Source organism: Pseudopipra pipra, chromosome 9, assembly GCF_036250125.1.
Source record: "Pseudopipra pipra isolate bDixPip1 chromosome 9, bDixPip1.hap1, whole genome shotgun sequence".
NCBI classification, from domain to species: Eukaryota; Metazoa; Chordata; class Aves; order Passeriformes; family Pipridae; genus Pseudopipra; species Pseudopipra pipra.
Window position 1 is genome coordinate 11,835,518 of NC_087557.1, and position 19,542 is coordinate 11,855,059.

General features: G+C 37.8%; 1 protein-coding gene across 2 annotated transcripts in view; it reads left to right on the plus strand.

Moving 5' to 3' along the window:
* Nucleotides 1-7,124, plus strand: part of COL11A1 (collagen type XI alpha 1 chain) — a 133,627-nt gene extending 126,503 nt beyond the window's left edge. For both annotated transcript variants that reach the window (XM_064664571.1, XM_064664572.1), the window contains 4 exons: nucleotides 1,153-1,265; nucleotides 2,078-2,146; nucleotides 2,813-3,046; nucleotides 5,368-7,124. In XM_064664571.1, coding sequence (XP_064520641.1) covers nucleotides 1,153-1,265; nucleotides 2,078-2,146; nucleotides 2,813-3,046; nucleotides 5,368-5,514 — 563 coding nt within the window. In that variant the 3' untranslated portion in view covers nucleotides 5,515-7,124. The remainder of the gene's footprint in view (nucleotides 1-1,152; nucleotides 1,266-2,077; nucleotides 2,147-2,812; nucleotides 3,047-5,367) is intronic.
* Nucleotides 7,125-19,542: the final 12,418 nt, after the last annotated feature.

The following is a 19,542-nucleotide window of genomic DNA, read 5'->3' on the forward strand; positions in this document are numbered from 1 at the left end:
ATGAAAAGTACATATTTTACAATTCAGTACCCTCCATAATAGGGAATGGTTTTTATAGAACACAATCACCTTCTTCATTTACCAGTATTTGCTTCTTATTTGGAGCCTTCATATAAAAGTAATCTTATTTTGGTTAAAATAAAAGCAAATGTATTCATTAAAATACAAAATTCTCCAGGGACAAGACTTACAGATAGGAAAGACTGTTTTCAATAAATACAGCCTAAATCAACAGAATTTTTAAATCCTATAAATGCTTTGTCTATATTCTATATTCAGAAGACAGAACTGATGAAAGGATTTGTCATTTTTCTTTGAAACCTCCACTATTTGTTTGAAACGGGATTAGACCTGTAGAGTCAGAAAATCAATGGCTGTCCTGCTTAGGAAATATCTGGAGATAAGAACCCACAACACAGAAATCATCATTATAATTAGAATAGTAGATTTTAAAAAGCAGTGACTTTTAATGGACCTTGGATGGACTGCACTCTCTTTCATGCCCAGCCTTCACTAGTTTCACTAGCACTGCATCTTCATAACCCAGGAGTGAAAAGGTCTTTGTGTGAGGTAAATCTCTCTCAGTGGAAGCTTTAGGTACTTGTGCCAGCTACAACCCCACCAAGCCCCAAAAGGTGCACACACCTTTTTATGCAGATAACTATGCAAATGACTCCAGATTTTGCTCCCTGACCTAACCCATAGCTTATTTCTGCCTAAGGCTGCCTCTGCTCTGCTTTGGAGAGTACTCTCATCACATGTACAAATTATCCTTCTAGCTGAAATACTGAAATGGCCAGATTTTTGAGACTTGCAATATATGTTCCACATATACTGTCATTCCTTCTCTAGACCGAGGTGTCTGTCTGCAGTTCCTTTCAAACCTCAGCAGTCTCCTGCAACAGAACCACAGTTTGAAGTCAAACTAGACAAAAACAAGAGAACCCAGATAAAAACAAACTTTGATCCTGGTGTTGTCTTTCATAAGTGACAACAGCAACAGATCATAAGGCAGAAAAGAAAAGGTTGCTTTCTTATTAGGATAAAATAACTTTGCTACACAGTTTGGAGAACCATTAGGTAGCAGTAAAGCCTAGTTCATCCAAATACCAATACCACTGTATAAGGCAAATATTTTGTCATTTGTTTTAGGGGAATATTGGATTGATCCTAACCAGGGCTGTTCTGGAGACTCCTTCAAAGTATACTGCAATTTCACAGCAGGTGGGGAAACTTGCATCTACCCAGATAAGAAATCTGAAGGAGTAAGTACCAATCTGTGCTTTCAGGTGGCTGTTGACAGATCCTACTGTGCTGTCGCAATTTTAAACTAAACAGGATAATTACACTGTCACATTTTCATATATCTGTCTTTCTAATTACATTTTTAAATTTGCATACCTCTGAATGGAGTGGTAAAATGGTACATAGAGTTAACAAATACCATTTTCAGTCTTAGACAGGGAATCTATGCACCTGCTTGCTAACATTTCACTGCCTTTCAGAATGCAACACAGCTGAGCAGCCAGTTACTCAACATAATCTAGCATTTGTCACCTAAAAGCAAAACTCTTACTGTGTTTCTCTTGTGGGTTCATTTATAGCTATTCATTTATACCTATGCAAAGTAGATGTAAAACACTATGTATTAACAGTCCTTACTCATTGTTACAGACTATATCAGAGGGGGCAGAAGCTATAGAGGAAGGCTTTCTAAAAGCTTGCCTAAATGAGAGAGATCTATCAGCAGCAACAGCAGTGAAAACTCTAATTTAGACTCTCTTCACAGCAACAATTCATACCACCAGTTTACCTGAATCTTAACAGATTATAATGGTCTCCCTTAATTAGAACTAACTCTCTTTATAAGCTATCACCTTGAGTTCCTGGCAAAGTCACTAATTTGAAGGCATTCTATACAAGAAAAACATCCTATTTTAGAGCTTTAAAGTGACTGAGATTTCAGAAAGAACCATTGTTTATTATCTGGTGTGAAATTTGTCCCAAGTAATATAAAACCTTCATATCTGTTAATACATGTTTTAAATAATTCTGTCTCTGCTGTTTGATTGCACAGGTTAGAATTTCATCATGGCCAAAGGAGAATCCAGGATCTTGGTTTAGTGAATTCAAGCGAGGCAAACTTGTAAGTTGTCACTGCAACATAACTGTATTCACAAATCAGGTGCACACTATCAGCGATCAGCAGATCCCAAGGAATTTTATAAATATTTAGATAATGAAAAGACCCCCAGCCTTTTTGCCCTAAATATTACAGCAGTTATGTGGCCTCTTACCACTGGGACAACAGAAGCCTTCTTTGTGTTGTCCCACAGTGATCCCAGTGGTCACCTGCACACCTGATGGTGAGGATCTGCCTTCTGGCAGACCACACATCACCACTGAACCTTAGGAAAGCAGCTGGAGCACAGATCCCCCACCCCAATGCAGTAACTGGAAATATATTGAGTATGAAAAGATGAGGCTGCAGGCTGACATGACTTTATGATTAACTAAAAACAGATTCCCAAAGAGATTCTGCTGTTTTACACTATAAGATAGGAGTAATTCTCTGTCTTTCCAAATGGAATGAAGCTAAAATATGTGGTTCCTCGTCCTAAATATACTGCTACATTATGAAAATCTATTTACTGAGTCATAGCTGTATTGACCTTTAAAACTCCATAAAATGTTATATGTTAATTTTTTTTTAAGAACAGCTATGTGGTTCTTTTTTGTCAACAATAATTTTAGTTCGCATTGTAACCAAAAAAAAAAGATAAATATTCATCTAACTTCTTGTATTTTCTAGCTCTCCTATTTGGATGTTGAAGGCAATTCCATTAATATGGTCCAAATGACATTCCTTAAACTACTGAGTGCCTCTGCCAGACAAAATTTCACTTATAACTGTCACCAGTCTGTAGCTTGGCATGACGCCCCATCTGACAGCTATGACAAAGCACTGAGGTTCTTAGGATCGAACGATGAAGAAATGTCTTACGACAACAATCCTTACATCAAAGCTCTTCACGACGGCTGTGCAGTAAGTACAGGCTCAAAGAGCCTTTACAAAACCAACCTGTCATTTAAAGTAGAAATCAGAAAGCTATTTTTCATAGCTTTCTTCTGAGAAAAGCTTTCTAAACACTTTACTTTTCATATACTGACTTTTAGTAGATTTTTAACTACAGTACACTAGTCCCATATTTAATTTTCACATAGGTACCAAAAAGAAATAACCATAAGCCAAGCTACAGAAATGGAACAAACCTGGAATGGCCATCAAGGCATATGCAAACAGAATATTTAGTGAATACAGAAAAACATGTATTAAATAAGCCATATGTATGTACCCAAACATAGAAAATTATTTTAATAGTTTGATATGTGACTTTGTATTTCCTTTCCTCATTTTGTGTATTCAAAGCCAGGTGAAGTTTGTGGATTTTACTTTTCAAAATCCTCCTTTAGCTTTGCTAAAATCCCCAGAGGTGTCCAAACATGCATCAGCTCTCTGATCACTTCTCCATCAGGGCATAACAACTGTTACCACTTTTCAGAAACAGAATGATTTGTACTCAACACTTTGAAACAAAGACATCAAAAGAAAAATAGCTTTCTGATTTCTACTTTAAATGACATTCCTTAAACTACTGAGTGCCTCTGCCAGACAAAATTTCACTTATAACTGTCACCAGTCTGTAGCTTGGCATGACGCCCCATCTGACAGCTATGACAAAGCACTGAGGTTCTTAGGATCGAACGATGAAGAAATGTCTTACGACAACAATCCTTACATCAAAGCTCTTCACGACGGCTGTGCAGTAAGTACAGGCTCAAAGAGCCTTTACAAAACCAACCTGTCATTTAAAGTAGAAATCAGAAAGCTATTTTTCATAGCTTTCTTCTGAGAAAAGCTTTCTAAACACTTTACTTTTCATATACTGACTTTTAGTAGATTTTTAACTACAGTACACTAGTCCCATATTTAATTTTCACATAGGTACCAAAAAGAAATAACCATAAGCCAAGCTACAGAAATGGAACAAACCTGGAATGGCCATCAAGGCATATGCAAACAGAATATTTAGTGAATACAGAAAAACATGTATTAAATAAGCCATATGTATGTACCCAAACATAGAAAATTATTTTAATAGTTTGATATGTGACTTTGTATTTCCTTTCCTCATTTTGTGTATTCAAAGCCAGGTGAAGTTTGTGGATTTTACTTTTCAAAATCCTCCTTTAGCTTTGCTAAAATCCCCAGAGGTGTCCAAACATGCATCAGCTCTCTGATCACTTCTCCATCAGGGCATAACAACTGTTACCACTTTTCAGAAACAGAATGATTTGTACTCAACACTTTGAAACAAAGACATCAAAAGAGCAAGTGACAGTTGAAGCCTCATTAATTATTTTGGGGTTTGATATGGGAGCATTTTGAAGGCAGTTTCTGAGAAGTCAGTGATACAGAATTAGAGACCTGAAAGTGCCACCTGGCTCTCAGACAGAGATGCAGCTCAAGAGGTGCAGAGTCTCTGCTCAGCAGTGAGAGTCTACTACAAAACTGCTTCATGTCAGCCTTTCTATATGCTTTGCATTTTTATTTCACTTTTGTTATCCACAGTGGGTGAATGCAGAGCTCCTGAGAGAGCTGAACGTTGTAACTCTGTAAACTGAGAACCCTCAGATCTGTCAACTTGGATGCTCATCTGAACTCCAGGACTCTGGCACAGCTGAAGGGTCTCAGCAAATACAAGAGACCATGTAAAGGAAGTGCAGTTCTGATAACTAACATGATGACTTGGCTGCATGACATATAGAGGAGCTAGAGAGCTTTCTTTGGGCAGCAAGGATGTGCCTTCAAAGCTGGCTTCTAAGTCCATCAGTTGGCAGTCCTGTTCAAAGAAAAAGAATAGACTACTACTTTCTTTCCTGTCCAAACAGCTGCTGTAATATTTTGTGAGACAGTTACACTCTTTCTCTTTCAGAACTAATTAATGATTTTTTCACAAGGAAGATGTGCGCTGCTATGGGAATATTACTAGTCATTAAATAGTATAGACGTGAACTGAGAATTCTTTAAGAAAGATGAAATGTCTTAGATTATTTTTCATTTATAGGTCTATTTTAGTAAGTCAAAAAACTACGGCCTATTCTCCTTCTAAAATCAAAACATTTTAAAAATTGTAAGACAATTTATAAACATAATAAACTTTAGAGTTTGCAATATCTGCTACCTGACGGGGCAAAAATGTACAAATTCTCCACTTCAGAGATAACCTGTGAAGATCTCCAGCACATGCTCACTGCTCTGATTGATATATAACCATTTGCTTTTTTTTGCTTCTCTTTTAACAGTCAAGAAAGGGCTATGCAAAGACAGTGATTGAAATCAACACGCCCAAAATAGACCAAGTGCCCATAGTTGATGTGATGATCAATGACTTTGGTGATCAGAACCAGAAGTTTGGATTTGAGGTCGGTCCTGTCTGCTTCCTTGGTTAAGCTTAAGACAAAATCAGATCAACAAAAATGTTGCACTTTGGTGCTACCAACCCACTTCATGCCACATGCAAGTTTTGAATAAGGATGGCATAGAAAATGTGTCTTGCTGTGTATGTATGTCTTATCTAGAAAGTAATCATTGCCCTTGTAGGGCCAGAATCACATGACTTAAACTTATTTTGCAAAGATGCTGTGGCACAGACAGACAACATAGGGCTCACTTCAGGAACACCCCCTTTGGATTCCTCTGGTGCTGTAAAAAATGAACGACATGGTGCTCCTTCCATTACAACAAAGAGGTGTTAAGAAAGTGTTTAATAAACTGTAATTATTCTATGTACAGTACTATACTGTTATTTCTCTGTCCATTTCCAAAACTTGCATGTGTCTCTGAATTGCATCTGGCTGTTATTTTACATTTACAAAACTACATGGTCAATACTGTGTATGTATTCTGAAAAAATAAAACTGTAATTGCCGGTGAAGCCAATTCCATTTCTGATTAATAATAAAATCCCTTTGTATATATTGTTGTGAAGAGCTTTGTTATTTGAAGTTGCCAGTAAACTTAAGGTGGCAAAACTGGAAGATCTTGAGCAGCACACTCAAACAACTCTTTTCTGCTGATATCACTCTGTGACAATGAATTTTGATAATGAAAGCACCTTCAAAGGTGCTGTGTTCCATGGTGCTAATACCTCAGACTTCTTATTTTCTTTTCTAATTCCATAATTTCATAAGATAACTGTATATACCTAAAAGAAACAAGTTTATATTTTTGGGTGGGGAAAATATGTAAGAAAAAACCAAACTTCTGTGTAAGAGAACTGTTAAAAAATCTGTGTGAAATAAATTAGTCATATAGGTTTCCTTTGTTGTTTTTTTTTTTTTTTTTTTAATCTCATCTAGATTTGTTTCCATTGTGCTTATTTGGTCTGCATAAATATAAAAACTGAATTCTAAACAGTTATTTATGGAGTTTTGCAGTGTTTACTTAGATGTTTATGTAAGCAATGGATGCTTGCTTCCTGAACTGGATACTAAAAGTTCCACAGAATGGTCCTATACAATATTTGCCCGTCCCATTAATATGAATGATTTTTCTTCCTGTTATTCCACCTGAAGGCCAGGGATGCAATATGTCTAGGTCATGTGATTCTACACAGTTGCTAAGCAACATACGAGGGACTGCTTCCTACAGAGCTGTCTTTGACCCAAACCCTTACGATTCGCTATTCAAAGCTCACCAAAAACACAGGTTGGTTTGGCCTTCCCTCTGAACATTTTATTCAGGTAGTTGGAAGTAGAAATGACATTTTAGCTTTACAACACAAATCCTTTTGTAATTATTTTTCATAATATATGTAAGACTTGAAAAGAAATGTTTGTTTCTATTTCTTATAAATTGTTAAATTAAATAGTACTAGTTTCTGCTGGCTCGTTTCCAACTGGTATTTTCTTATGCACATTTATACATGTAAAAGTGAGATTTCAAAAGTCAACTTCTTGCTGTTCATATTTTCTTTTATTTTTGAACCAAAGTTTGTAACTGTCACCTCAAAGAGGAAAATACAAATTTTATTAATAAAATCAAGTCTTGTCTATCTGGATTGGTCATTCTCTTATTTCAGTGTCCAGAACTCACCCACAGTCATTAGTGTAACTTCATTCTGCTTCCAGACCATCCAGGCTCTAAAAAAAAGTAATCTTACTACATGTCCTGGCAAGCACTGGGCAACAGCACTGCAGGAGAAGTGTCAACAGTGAAGCTGCTGGTCTGGCCATGTCACCCTGCAGCAGGGCTGATAAGTTCACATCTGGCTTGTATGGAGTTGTAGCTCCAGCAGTCCTCATAATACTATCAAACATGAGAGAGGAGCCTGATATTCCATCTCCAGCCACTCTTATACAATGTCTGTCTGCTTCACAGTCTTGTGCTTATCCTTGTAGGACCCCATAAAGTAGGCAAGTGACCCTACTTACTAATGGGAAACAGAAGACAAGAATTAGACCAAGACTTAGAAACTACTGAAACACAAAATTTCCAGCACCTTGCTTTAGATAGTGGAACCAGAACTGGTGATGGGTCCCATCTAGAGTCATGACATATGTCCCCAGGGCCTTCTCCAAAACAGCCTATCTTTTTTTAATCTGCTAACTGTTCTTTATTAACTCTAGTTATGTCTAAGCAAGCTGTGAAAGCAGCTCCGATAATTTTGGCAGAAGAGAAGCTACTTTCTGCTGCTCAAGTGGGCCAGGTTAAGTTAGGGGCTGAGCTGTTCAAGCCTGTCTAAAAAAAACCCCAACACTTCTGGGTGATGTGCTTTAGGGTGATATGGGTAAAAAATAAATATGGCTGTGTTTTTACAGAGTCAGGATTAGTCTGCAGCAGAATGTTGTTTCTAAAAGTGCAATGATGTATTCAAGAAGCCAAATGGAACCAGATTTTTCCAGAATTAGTCAAAGCATCTTGCCAAGGTTTATGTTGGCAACATCCCAAAAGAGGAAATAAACTTGAGTCTTCTACACTTCTCAGGCAAGGACCCATCAGGTTTATTCTTTAACCCTTCTTAAGGCCTTAACCACATACCTTACTATTTATCCTTGTCATGAAAACATCTCACCACTGCCAGTTATTCTCACTCTTCTTTGTCCATTCTCTTTTTCAAAATGCTGTTGTTTTTCCTCTCCAGGTTTCAGATTAAAGGGGGAAAATGTCATTATATATTCTTGCCTTTAAGCAAAAATTATGCTCTCCATTTTTCTCTCAACAGAAGTCTCATCTTAGCAGTGCTTAAAAAACAAAAAGAGCACTCTTTAGAACAAAAAGAAATTTCACATCAAAACTCACACATTAGTCCTCCTATAAAATAAACTTCAGATTCTGTAATTAAATCCTACTAACCATAAAAACATAAAACCTCAGATTCAGATCCTTCATACACTATTATAAAAACAAACTTACAAAAAATTATGCAAACCAAATTCCTCACTCAACCAAACACAAAAGAAAACAAGGATGAATATTTTTCCCATTCTAAATTAAAAACCTGTGCAATCCCAGAAAGGTTGGAACTATTAGATGCCATCTGGATTTTACTTGTAGGAACTGACAAAACAGAACCTGGATGTTCTGTGACCGTGAGGGGTCACCTGACCTAAAGCACACTGGGCAGTTTATCTTGAAAGTTTGCTTCAAGCCCCTCTAACCAGAAAAGCCATCCTGGAGATGGTTTCCCCACTGCAAACACAGATTGTGGTTATGTTGCATGTAAATGGCAAACACAAGCTCACAAATACTGAGGCAATGTTCTGTCCAGAATAACACGGATATACAATAGAGATTTAAGTGACAAGCTCTGACCATAGAGGCATAAACTGCTCTGTGTGTAGGTGTAGTTTCTTCACCTCTCTCTCCTTTCCTCTTTCTAGCCCAGGATAGGGCAATATCAATTCACCATGACTGGCACATCTCTTGGAAAACTTCATAAAATGTAATGAAGATTTTCTTTTCAGTCTAAGCAGGCAGCCATTATGGCTAACATCAACAGTCACCCTGTGACACAAAAAGCTACCATCTGATTCAAAAAATAAGGACAGTTAATCTGCTTAAGATTTTTCCCCTGGGGAACGGCTTTGTTAATTTTAAAATGAAGCTTCACATGCTAATGACTAGAAGGAGAAGCTTTAAAAGCCATGGATTTTCTATTGCAAGCACACTCATTTTTCTGTGAATGAACATCTTCTATTGTACATGCACCAAAAAAACTGAAAATGACAAAGACAGCATATTAAATGTCCTGTCTATTATATTTACCGAGAAATGTGTCTTATTTGTGTTCCTTTGGTAGGCACATAAATTATCAGAGGCTTATTGTTAGTTCAGTGAAAAGCAATGCCAAGATTATTGCAAGGGAGTAGATTGCTCTAAAGCTATTTACACATTTTGTTTTCAATAAGAACACTGAAGATAATTTCAGTGAGGAAGGCTGCAAGCACACAGATATTCAGACATACTGCTCTGGCCAAAATTGGGCTTGTTTCTTTCCCAGCTGTTGAATGAAGGTTCAGTTCTAATGAGGGAGGATGGAGCCAAAGCCTACATTGCTACCACGGACGGGTTTTGTCTGGGTTGTCCAGGGAGCTTTGGCAGACCTTGACTTTGTTTCCAGTTTCTCAAGGGTAGAAGAAGTGATCTCCATCAAAACACACCTAACTTCAGTAAGAGACAGGAGTTGTTAAGAATTCAGCAGTGGGACTGGGATCTAAGTGCCTTCTCTGCTCCCTGGTATGATCTAAGAAATTTTTTTTTAACATCAAAAAGGCATTGTAGTTAAATCTTGCTGAAGCATAAAAGAACTCCAGCTTGCACAGTGATTAAAATGCAGATGAAAATTAAAATTCAGTCCACCCAATAAACTGCCAGAAGAAAACCAAATTAATTCTTCTCTAGCCTCAGAAGTTCTCTAAACTGGATATGGTGTAAGGATGTAATGGTTAATTAAAAGAACCTTTCTGAGTTTCCAGGGTTGGGATAACAAGGCTGCCCAGAGTCCCAAGGTCATCTTAACCAGGAATGAACACAGAAGCCTCACACTGAGTTCTCCTCTCAACCTTAAATATCTCATAGCCAAAGATCTTGAAAATGGCCACAGCATCCCCTGTGCTGCAGCATTGCAGGGCCATCAGGTTGTGGCCTGCAGAGGCCCAGCCTGCAAGCTCTGAAGTTCCCCAGCACAAATAAAAAGTAAACATAGCTACAGCAGAGCCATAAACCCGAGTTTTTAAACAGAAAATATTAACTAAATGTTGAAACCCAGGATATGACTCACAAATAACAATAACAGCATTACAATATAATTGTTGTTTCTGAAATGGAAACATTGATTTGTTATTTGTTAGTTTACTCAGCATCTTACGCAGGAAGCCCAGTGAAGTCAGCCAGGGTACTGTCATGGAGCTGCATGACTTGTAGAGCAGGTACTCTTCATTACAGCACAGAAAGTAAATTTATTGGAATGAGAGGTGAAAGGATTTAGAATGAAGTTGTTTTTATTGGTATAAAAGCTTCTTTCTGTCAAATATTAACAAACAAAAAAAAAGGTAAGGTTTTATATTCTATTCATACAGTCTCTTGGGCCTGTGCCTTTTTTTTTTATTAGAATATCATCTCAGTGGCAGCTCAGGTGAGAAAGTAGCTCTGCTTTGGGGTCCTGTTGCCCAAATTGGCTCACAAGATAACACAGCACAATGTGAGGGCTCAGGCTCTGGAGAATGCATAAATAGATAATCTTCATAACATTCGGTATTCAGTAACTTTCTGATTTGGATGTATAGGGATCACTTATCCTTTTGTTATTCCTCAGAAGGATTTTAGAAATATCCACTTTGCTCTAAGCCTGCAGAGTTGTTCAATGCACAGATATTAAGATCAAAGCTGTTTACTGTCAGAAAGGGCCAGAAAAGGAATTTTAATTTCTAAAAACTTTCCACAGCACTTTAAATTCTGAAAAGACCAAAGTATGTTTCACCTTCCAACTTCTCCCACTTTTTTAGCTGTGATGTTTCCATTTGAAATTATAAGATGTTTTTCTCCAAACTGATGGAAAATATTTGACTGGTAGGAGGAAGTCCCCTCATAGCCACACTGAGACAGTCCATGTGCTGGGGTACAGGAGCTGAGCACAATACTGACAGTGGAATAAAGGTGCAATAAAATAGAAGAATAAAGGCACAATAAAATAGTTTCTCACAACAGAAAGGAGGAAAATGTGGAGGGGGAGCAGGAAATAAGAAAGCAGTGGGGAAATATGTGGGAAAAGGATGATAGGAAAATTTGCTTCCCTCAACATAGGGCAAGAGGGTGAGAAATCTTTATGGCCAGTCTGGGAGCATCCCATGTGATTGCTGGTGTAGAGCAGGGGTCAGGGTCTGTTTCTCATTGCCAATTGGCAGGGGTGCACCAGCCCCCTGGTAAGGAGGCAGCAGCAAACCTGGTTTACAAAACACACACCTAAAACCAACAGCAACGATTCCATGTCTCTGCGGAAAACACAGCGCTGCTAATACCTGCAGCACTGGCTGCAGCCACGTCCCTGTCCCTTGCTCTCCATCCCCTCCCTTCCCACGCTCACCTCTCACTCTCAAAACAGTCCTGACACTGCTTGCCCTGCAGGACCTCTATTTTGTGGAGCAGCCACATTATTTTGTGGCACTGAGGAACGACATTTGAACTGGCATCACATCTTTCCAAGAAAATTTTCCTGGAGAAAGCAATAAAAAAATTTAAAAATGGACAGTACACGTGAACTGACAATACCTGAAATTTTTCCTGATTAAATGATTCTTGACTATTTCAAGACATTATGCAGTTTTGCATGTGTGCATTCATTTCTCATGTTTTGCATAATCTTTCTGATGACTGTATGCACAAGTGTACCATGTAGAAACAGCAGCTAGCCAATGTGATTACTCATTAAATTTAATGACTAGGTTAGAATCATCTACTATAAAACTAAGATGAAAGAGAAATCACAAATTTGATAGCCAACTAAGGGCTGAAACATATGCAAGCACAGTTAGTTAATAACCTCTTAATATGCATAACAATAAATACATCATATAGATATACAGCAAATTCAGATGCACGTTACCCAAGTGGAACTCAGCTGTGATGGTGTATAAAATGATACATTTAACACTAATGAGAGGCATAACTCAGAGGAAGCAAAAACATCAAAGTACTTTAGGGTTCTCTTGCAACACTGGAATATTTTTCATAGCCAGATATCATTCCAAACTTTTCTGTTTAAACACAGTGAAGGAAGAGAGAGCTTGATGTGTGCCCCCAAATATCTGTAAATAAATGCAGGCTGACTCACATACACAGAGGTCAGGGCTGTAACACTGCAAAAAGCAGAAAAGGGTAAAGCCCAGGGCCTACAAACACAGTATGTGTGACAAGGGAGGATTACAAAGAAACATGACCAAGTACAGCTGAGGAATCATAGAATATCCTGAGTTGAAAAGGACTCACAAGGATCACCGAAGTCCTGGCCCTGCACAGGATAGCCCCAAAAATCATACCTGTGTGCCTGAGAGTATTTTCCAAATGCTCCTTGAACTCTGGCAGGATTGGTGCTGTGACTACTTTCCCGGAGATCCTGTTCCAGTGCCCAGCCACTCTCTGGGCGAAGAACCTTTCTCTAATATCCAACCTCAACCTCCCCTGACACAACTTCAGGTCATTCCCTCAGGTCCTGTCACTGGTCCCCACAGAGAAGAGATCAGTGCCTGCCCCTCTTCGTCCCCCCACAAGGAAGTTGTAACTGAACAGACCAAGTGACCTCAGATGCTCCTCATATGGGTTCCCCTCAAGGCCCTTCACCATCTCTGTAGCCTCCTTTGGCTGCTCTTTAATAGGTTTAGATTTTTCTTGTATTATGGCACCCAAAACTGCACAGAGCACTCAAGGTGATACTAGCACTTAAGTATTTAATGAAATACACAAAAGCCCTCTTTTAAGACATGGCTTTAATTACACTTATTTGGATATTTATTCTGAGCAAAGCTTCCACCTCTACCAAGGAGGGAGTTTGGTCTGACACTGGCAGCACAGGTTCTCTGTGTCCATGGGGCTGCCTCAGCCCAGCATCATTTTGTCAGGCCTTTTTCTTCCCCTCAATTCTCATTTCTCCTTAAAAGCATCATATTAATGTCCCAGACAAAGCATCCACAGATTTTTATATCTGTAGGTGTGGAAGAAGCGGATTCACATTTAGTTGTTATCTCTTCAAAGGCATAAATAAGGTTAAAAAATCCCAACCCAACAAAAAACCAAAACCCACAAAATACAAACCTTTCCCTCTCCTCACAACACACAAAGTTGTGCATGTGCTCTGGCAACCTTTTTGGAGAGTGAAGGGAAGAACAGCGTTGTTTTTTTTTCTTTACCTCAGTATTTCTGTGGTAGAAAGGGCTGCAAAACCTGAGTAGCTGTGGGCCTTCTAAAAGCAGGTATGCAAACAACTCTATAAACTAGCTAGGGTTGTGTGTCATTGGTTTTGAAGCACCATTCAGAAAGTTCTTATGCTGAAAACTCTTCCACTGAGACAGGAGTCATAAATAAGCAGCTTTGTGGTGGATGCAGTAGCTCCTCTTTCATGTAATCTCTTTTCCTGAAAGCTTTGATTGAGAGCTAAGCCACATTCAAGGTTTTGTGGTTGAGTCTGGGAGCTTCCTTCAGTAATCTCATTCCTGAATTAATTGCTGCTGGAGCTCACCACCCATAATAACATTTCCAGAATCTTTCCCTTATTATCTTCATCTGTCAGGTTAAATTCATCTTTTTGACATGACACACATTAAAAGGTCTAAAAGAGAAGTACATACTTTGTTACTCAATAGGAAGAAGAAGCACACAGTGCTGTTACTGCCCACAGGTCTGCTTTTGCCCTTCATGAAACATGAAGGACATTTCAGCAAACTTCAAAGATAAACACCTGAAAATAAGAAATCTTCTTGTCCACAGTCCATCACCTTTAAGGACCATGGCAAGGACTCTTCTACTTTCACAGTTTCAGGATGTTTCTATGCAACAAGTAAGAGACCTGCACCAGTCCTACACATAGACAGAGGCTGGGCTCTCTTCCCCTCAGTTCTCCTTGCCTGCAAATTGTCTTAGGCTGAGGGTATCAGAAAAAAATGGGATTATACTTTTTGCTCAAAGTATTCAGCTGCCAGGCAGCCAGGTGAGGACTGCAAGGTAAAACATTCCTGAGCAGGGGAGAACTCCAGACCATTATTCCAGGTAATTCTTAAGTTAACACAGGTGTAAACCATGCATTCCCCCTTGTTAACTACTGTTCCTATCAGGATTGCAAAAAAAAAAGTCTTACCCTTAATGAGGTAGGATCCAATTATGCAGGAAATGCATGGACACATTTCAAACACCTGGGGATAAAAGGAGAGAAAGGTTAAGACAGTTTTGAGCTGTATTCTGTCTCAAAAGAAAATCAATGCAAACTCTCTCTGTCAGATGTTTTTATAATATCTGAAAAAAAATACACACAAATGAATTTTATCTGGATGCTTTTGTGAAAACAAAATAGAATTGAAAAAAATTGTTTGTGTAGTAAATGTAAAGCTTGATGTATCTTAGAGGAGTCCAAAAGTTTTAAGGCAAATCCAAAGAAACTGTTTCAGTAGGCTTAGGTTTCCTGCACATGGGTGCAATACATTTAATTTTTCAAGTTCTTAAAAGCTTTTATATGATGTTTGAAAAAAATATCCCATCAGTCAATAACTCATTGTAAACATATACCAGTATAAAACATACAAAATATACTTTTATAGAAGTTACTCACATAAATATAAATTCATATGAAGATAAAAATACATTCATGCTTTGCTGTGGTGAAATCAACTACTCGTAAGGGCATTTGCTCTAATTTCACAAAATTTCCCTGTTTTGTGATGGTATCAAACCAAGAGTGCAGAGAGCTTCTGAGGGCTGATACCAGGGTAAGTGAAAGGGGAATCAGAGTCATTCTGCTTTTCTGACTATTATGGTAATGTGATCAGTACCTTGACAGATGCTAAGAATAATTTTGCTGATTGACTTTTCTTCAAACCTAAGGCTGTGGGCAATCAAAGAAAATATGAACATCTGGATAAGCTTTTGATTGCCATGCTCACTGATATACTGCACCCAAATAAGCAACAATTAGTACAGCTTATGTCAAAAGACCCATCAGTTAATTCAAATTAAGGCAGCAAAATTGAATCCAATTGGCATTCATGCATATTTGTATGCATAGTTTAAATAAACTTCTTCTGCACTACATTATCCTTTATTTACAAGGAAAACACATGCAAGTTTTGTGTTTTAAATAAATATTTTCAAAAGCTTTATGATCTCTTAAAGCCGAACTTCTGAGCAAACTCTGTGTCCTTTGGAAGGGCATATCCAGTATAATAAAGATAAAAATGTGTTGGCTTTCTCAAGTTTACATTTCTCACTTGTTAATAAACTTCACAAATTTGGAGAAGTTATGCATAAGCATTTTGTCAGTAGCAATTACAATAACACCAGACTGGTATTTGGGTAAACTTACTAGCTAACATGGTGGTCAAGATAACCAGATTGTAGTAAGAAAGGAAAGTCCTAAAACTGAAGACTAATTTCCTCATGTTTTTGCTTGATTTTGAGTGTAAAACCCTGGGAATATGTATTTTCTTTCCAAAAAATAGCATTCTTGTTTGGATTCTATTTATGGAAACAGTAAATCAGGTTGCATGAGAACCCAAGATTAACACTAATCGAAGGCAAAAGACAAAGTTGAAGTTGTGTGCTTAATTTTTTAAAAAGAGAAATTTTTTTAACAGAAATTCTAATTCTAGTTTCTTGCAGTAAATAAACTTTAGTCTTTGCTTGGCAGATATAGATACCATTGTTTCCAAGTTAACCCGTTAAGATTTTATTTGTAACTCGAGTGTGGAAATCTGTTCTTTTTAAAAAAATTGTGTCAGCTCTGGCTAAGGTGAAATTTACTGTAATCTCACCTAAATCTCAGTTAGCTCAATATGACCTGACTCTAAAATTCTATTACAAAATCCCAGGATTTCTGCAACACATTCAGATGTGTTCATCCAAAGCCTAATGCAAAGCAGTGGTGAGTAAGGGTCACCCACACAGCCCCCACTGCAGCAGTGCTCAGGAACTGGGAACCTCAACCTCCACGTGTAGCCCTGAGTGGCTGGTGTTATCAGAGCCAGGGAGCCTCAGAGCAGTGTTGGGAGTATTTAAAATACTGCTACAACAGAAGAGGGACCATGCCAGAGGAGAAGGTTGGGTGAGTCAGTCCATTGGCATGGGACTCACGTGGCTACATCACCAGCTGCCACTGGTGCAGTGAGTGTGGCCAAGGAGCTGTTACATTCTTTTTTTCTAAGAGTCCACTTTGTTTTGATGCCAAGAAATAGGTTTTCCTAATCATTGACTCCTGTGAATATTAAGACTCCAACACTCTTGAGAACAATCAGATCAATTAATTAGAAAACTGTTACCATGCTGCTTTCATAAATGTGATCCATAACTTCAAACAGCCTTTTAGCAGTTGTTTTCTTGAAGCTCTTTCCTTTAAAATACTAATACATCCATCTTCTGATTCAGAGGTTAAGAGTTCTTCTATTAGTGTTGCCTTCAGAAATATATTTGATGGAAAATCCCTTAGATAGTCTAATGATGTGGTCCAGTTGCTCTGAAGTGCACAGGCCCCTTACAAATGCTACTCAAAAATCAATAACAATCCTTCAGTGCCTTCAAAGGATGTGGAGTAAGGGCCTTAGTAATAGTGATTGTCTTCAGCAAATAACTGCTCAGTGATTATTCTGCAGTGGCCTAGAAGTCCAAATTCCCCTTGATAACTTTCAAAATGGATGCATGCTGGGAAATGTAAAATCATCCCTAGCACACAGGTCAGTAGCTGAACTTTCTGGCTAAAGTACCTACTTATTTACTCTGTTGCTTTGTCATTATTGACATAAGATTTTGGAGAGGAAAGTCTACTAAAAAAAGTAAGTTCTAAAATAGTAGGTCAGCAGAGTGTATCCACTTTACTCGGCTTCACTACCACAGCAATTCTAGAAGTTCTAGTCCTGGTTACAAGGGTCTCAGCACTTCTAATATTTGCACTTTATACACAATACAAGAAGTCACGTAAAATGCACAGCAAGTACAGTCAATGTGCCCCACAAAGTGGCTCAACATATTTCTTATAGACTTGTCTTGACTTGTTTGCCCACCCTCAAGGATACACAAAATTTCCAGTATCTCATGTTTTTAGTATCTCCTATGTTTGCTAAGAGATCAGGCTTTTCTGAAAGTCTTGGTTGCATCTAATTCACTTTCAAAAATTCGAGTTGTGAAAAAGTTCTGTCTCTCCACAGAATTCTTGGAAAATGAGTGTTCCAACTTTGTGAAGAAAGAAGGTTCTTGGTACACAGAATGGAGAACCTTGCTACATTTATGCTTCACCCTATCAAAACTTTTAAGTAAAAAATATTGGAAAAAATTGTCCATATACATACACAGATCGACTGCTGATGTTACTTGCTAGAAGATATAATGAAGTAATGATATAATAAGAAAAATATCTTTGGAAATATAAAGACAGTGATGTTTTTGTATGTTAGCAAAAGAAGTACAAAATAAAGACTGAAGAACACCCAACAGTTGTTTTAATCCTGCATTAGATTTAAAGTATTTTTATTTCAGTCATCTCTCAAGTATTAATGTAAAGTTAAAAAAACCAAAACCCTCTTTGCAGACACGCTGTACCACCATGTTGAGCTCTATGGCTCCATTAACCATAATAAAATCATTGTCATGATTTTTTCCTTCAAGTATAGTATAGTGTTTGTGTGAATGTTTGTTGTGACTGGAAGTATATTGTGCCATCCAGCAGCTGACACTCTAAGTTATGCAATCCATAAATACAGAGAAAATCTTAGTGTGATTTCAGACCCAGTTTCATTGAGAACAATTCTCTGAACTGGCCACTCTCCTTGAGAGGACATTCCGGTAGCTTAGGGGTTTTTTTTCATTTCAAAAGACTTTGAGAACAAATGTTATGTCCAAATATATTCTCTGCAATAAGCATAAGGAAGTGAAATAAATTAGACTAAGTACCTACCCAGGAGTAAAATTAGGTTTTACAGGCATGAGTGCTACCAGAGCTATCAGACTCAGGGAACCCTTTACAATGTAGGTCTTAGTGATATGGTAATAATATGATACTTTAAGCAAGCTGCTGGCTGAATCAGACAAGTTAATCTCAACTATATGTTAGTCAAATCATTTTATCCTCTAAGTTGATTTTAGTCCATTAAGACAGCCTTTTCACTTCACAGTGTGTACAGTCATTACATTTCCCTCCCTTCATGTGTCTTCACTCAAAGCAGCACTCAACCACTTTGGAGCTTATTAATGTTAACAAGAATGTGGTCTACCTTAATACAGTGTCAAATGAAGTCAGAAAGAGTCATGTGGATGATAGCAAGAGAAACTGCATCAGCGTGCACAATGTTATCATGCAGATGAGAAATATAAATGAGGGATGAAATGCAATTTAAGTCAACACTCAGATGAAAAACAAATGTGCCACTGAAGACAAACAATTTCTGAAGCAGCTGTATAGGAGTCCTTCCTCACTTGTAATTCTTGTAATGGGATTGAAAATCAGAAGAAATCAGAATTGTTAAGCAATCAGGAAATAACAGATATTTTCACTGAAGTTGTTGCATTTCAATGAAATTCTTATCTTTCACTAACAAGGCAAGCATTATAAAACATACTGAGTTAACTGCACGAGCATGCAAAAGGCTTGTGTATTAAAGCTGTTCATTTGGCAGAGAGACTAAATAGGCCTAAAAGCTTTCTAGCTCATTTTAACACCTTCTGTTTTTCTCATTAAAGCTAGCATTGATGTTCAGTTATTATTGCAGGATTTGATCATATTTACAAACCCTTGTCACCTTTCCTCCTTAGAGACCTGATCTGAATCACTTCTGAATATCTAGCAGATGCTCAAGATATTCAGTTCTTGGAAAGAGGCAGCAGACTCTTTAAACACCATCTGAAGCACTGCTGCAATCTCTAACTGCTGTGCCTAAAAAGAAAAACTTTCCTTGAAGACAGTTTCAGTCAAGTACCTGCTGCTGGTTTTATCCTTTGAATCAGCTTGTGCTGATCACTGAGGATTCAGGATCCTAGCCTAGATTAATCCCATACAGCTTTACAAAGTCCGTATGTTAAATTTGTCTCCAGTACTTATGCTCAACATTTGCAGTACTACTTTTGACATAACAGTCCTTGGCCTCCAGCCTCTGGTAATAGAAGAAATGTAACTACTGAGGCCTAAGAGTATGAATGGGAGGGGATAGTTTTGCATTTTACAGTACTGAGCTTAATAAGGTTTTAAATGCACACTCAAGGAAGTATATTAATTTGCCTGAGTATTCCTCACT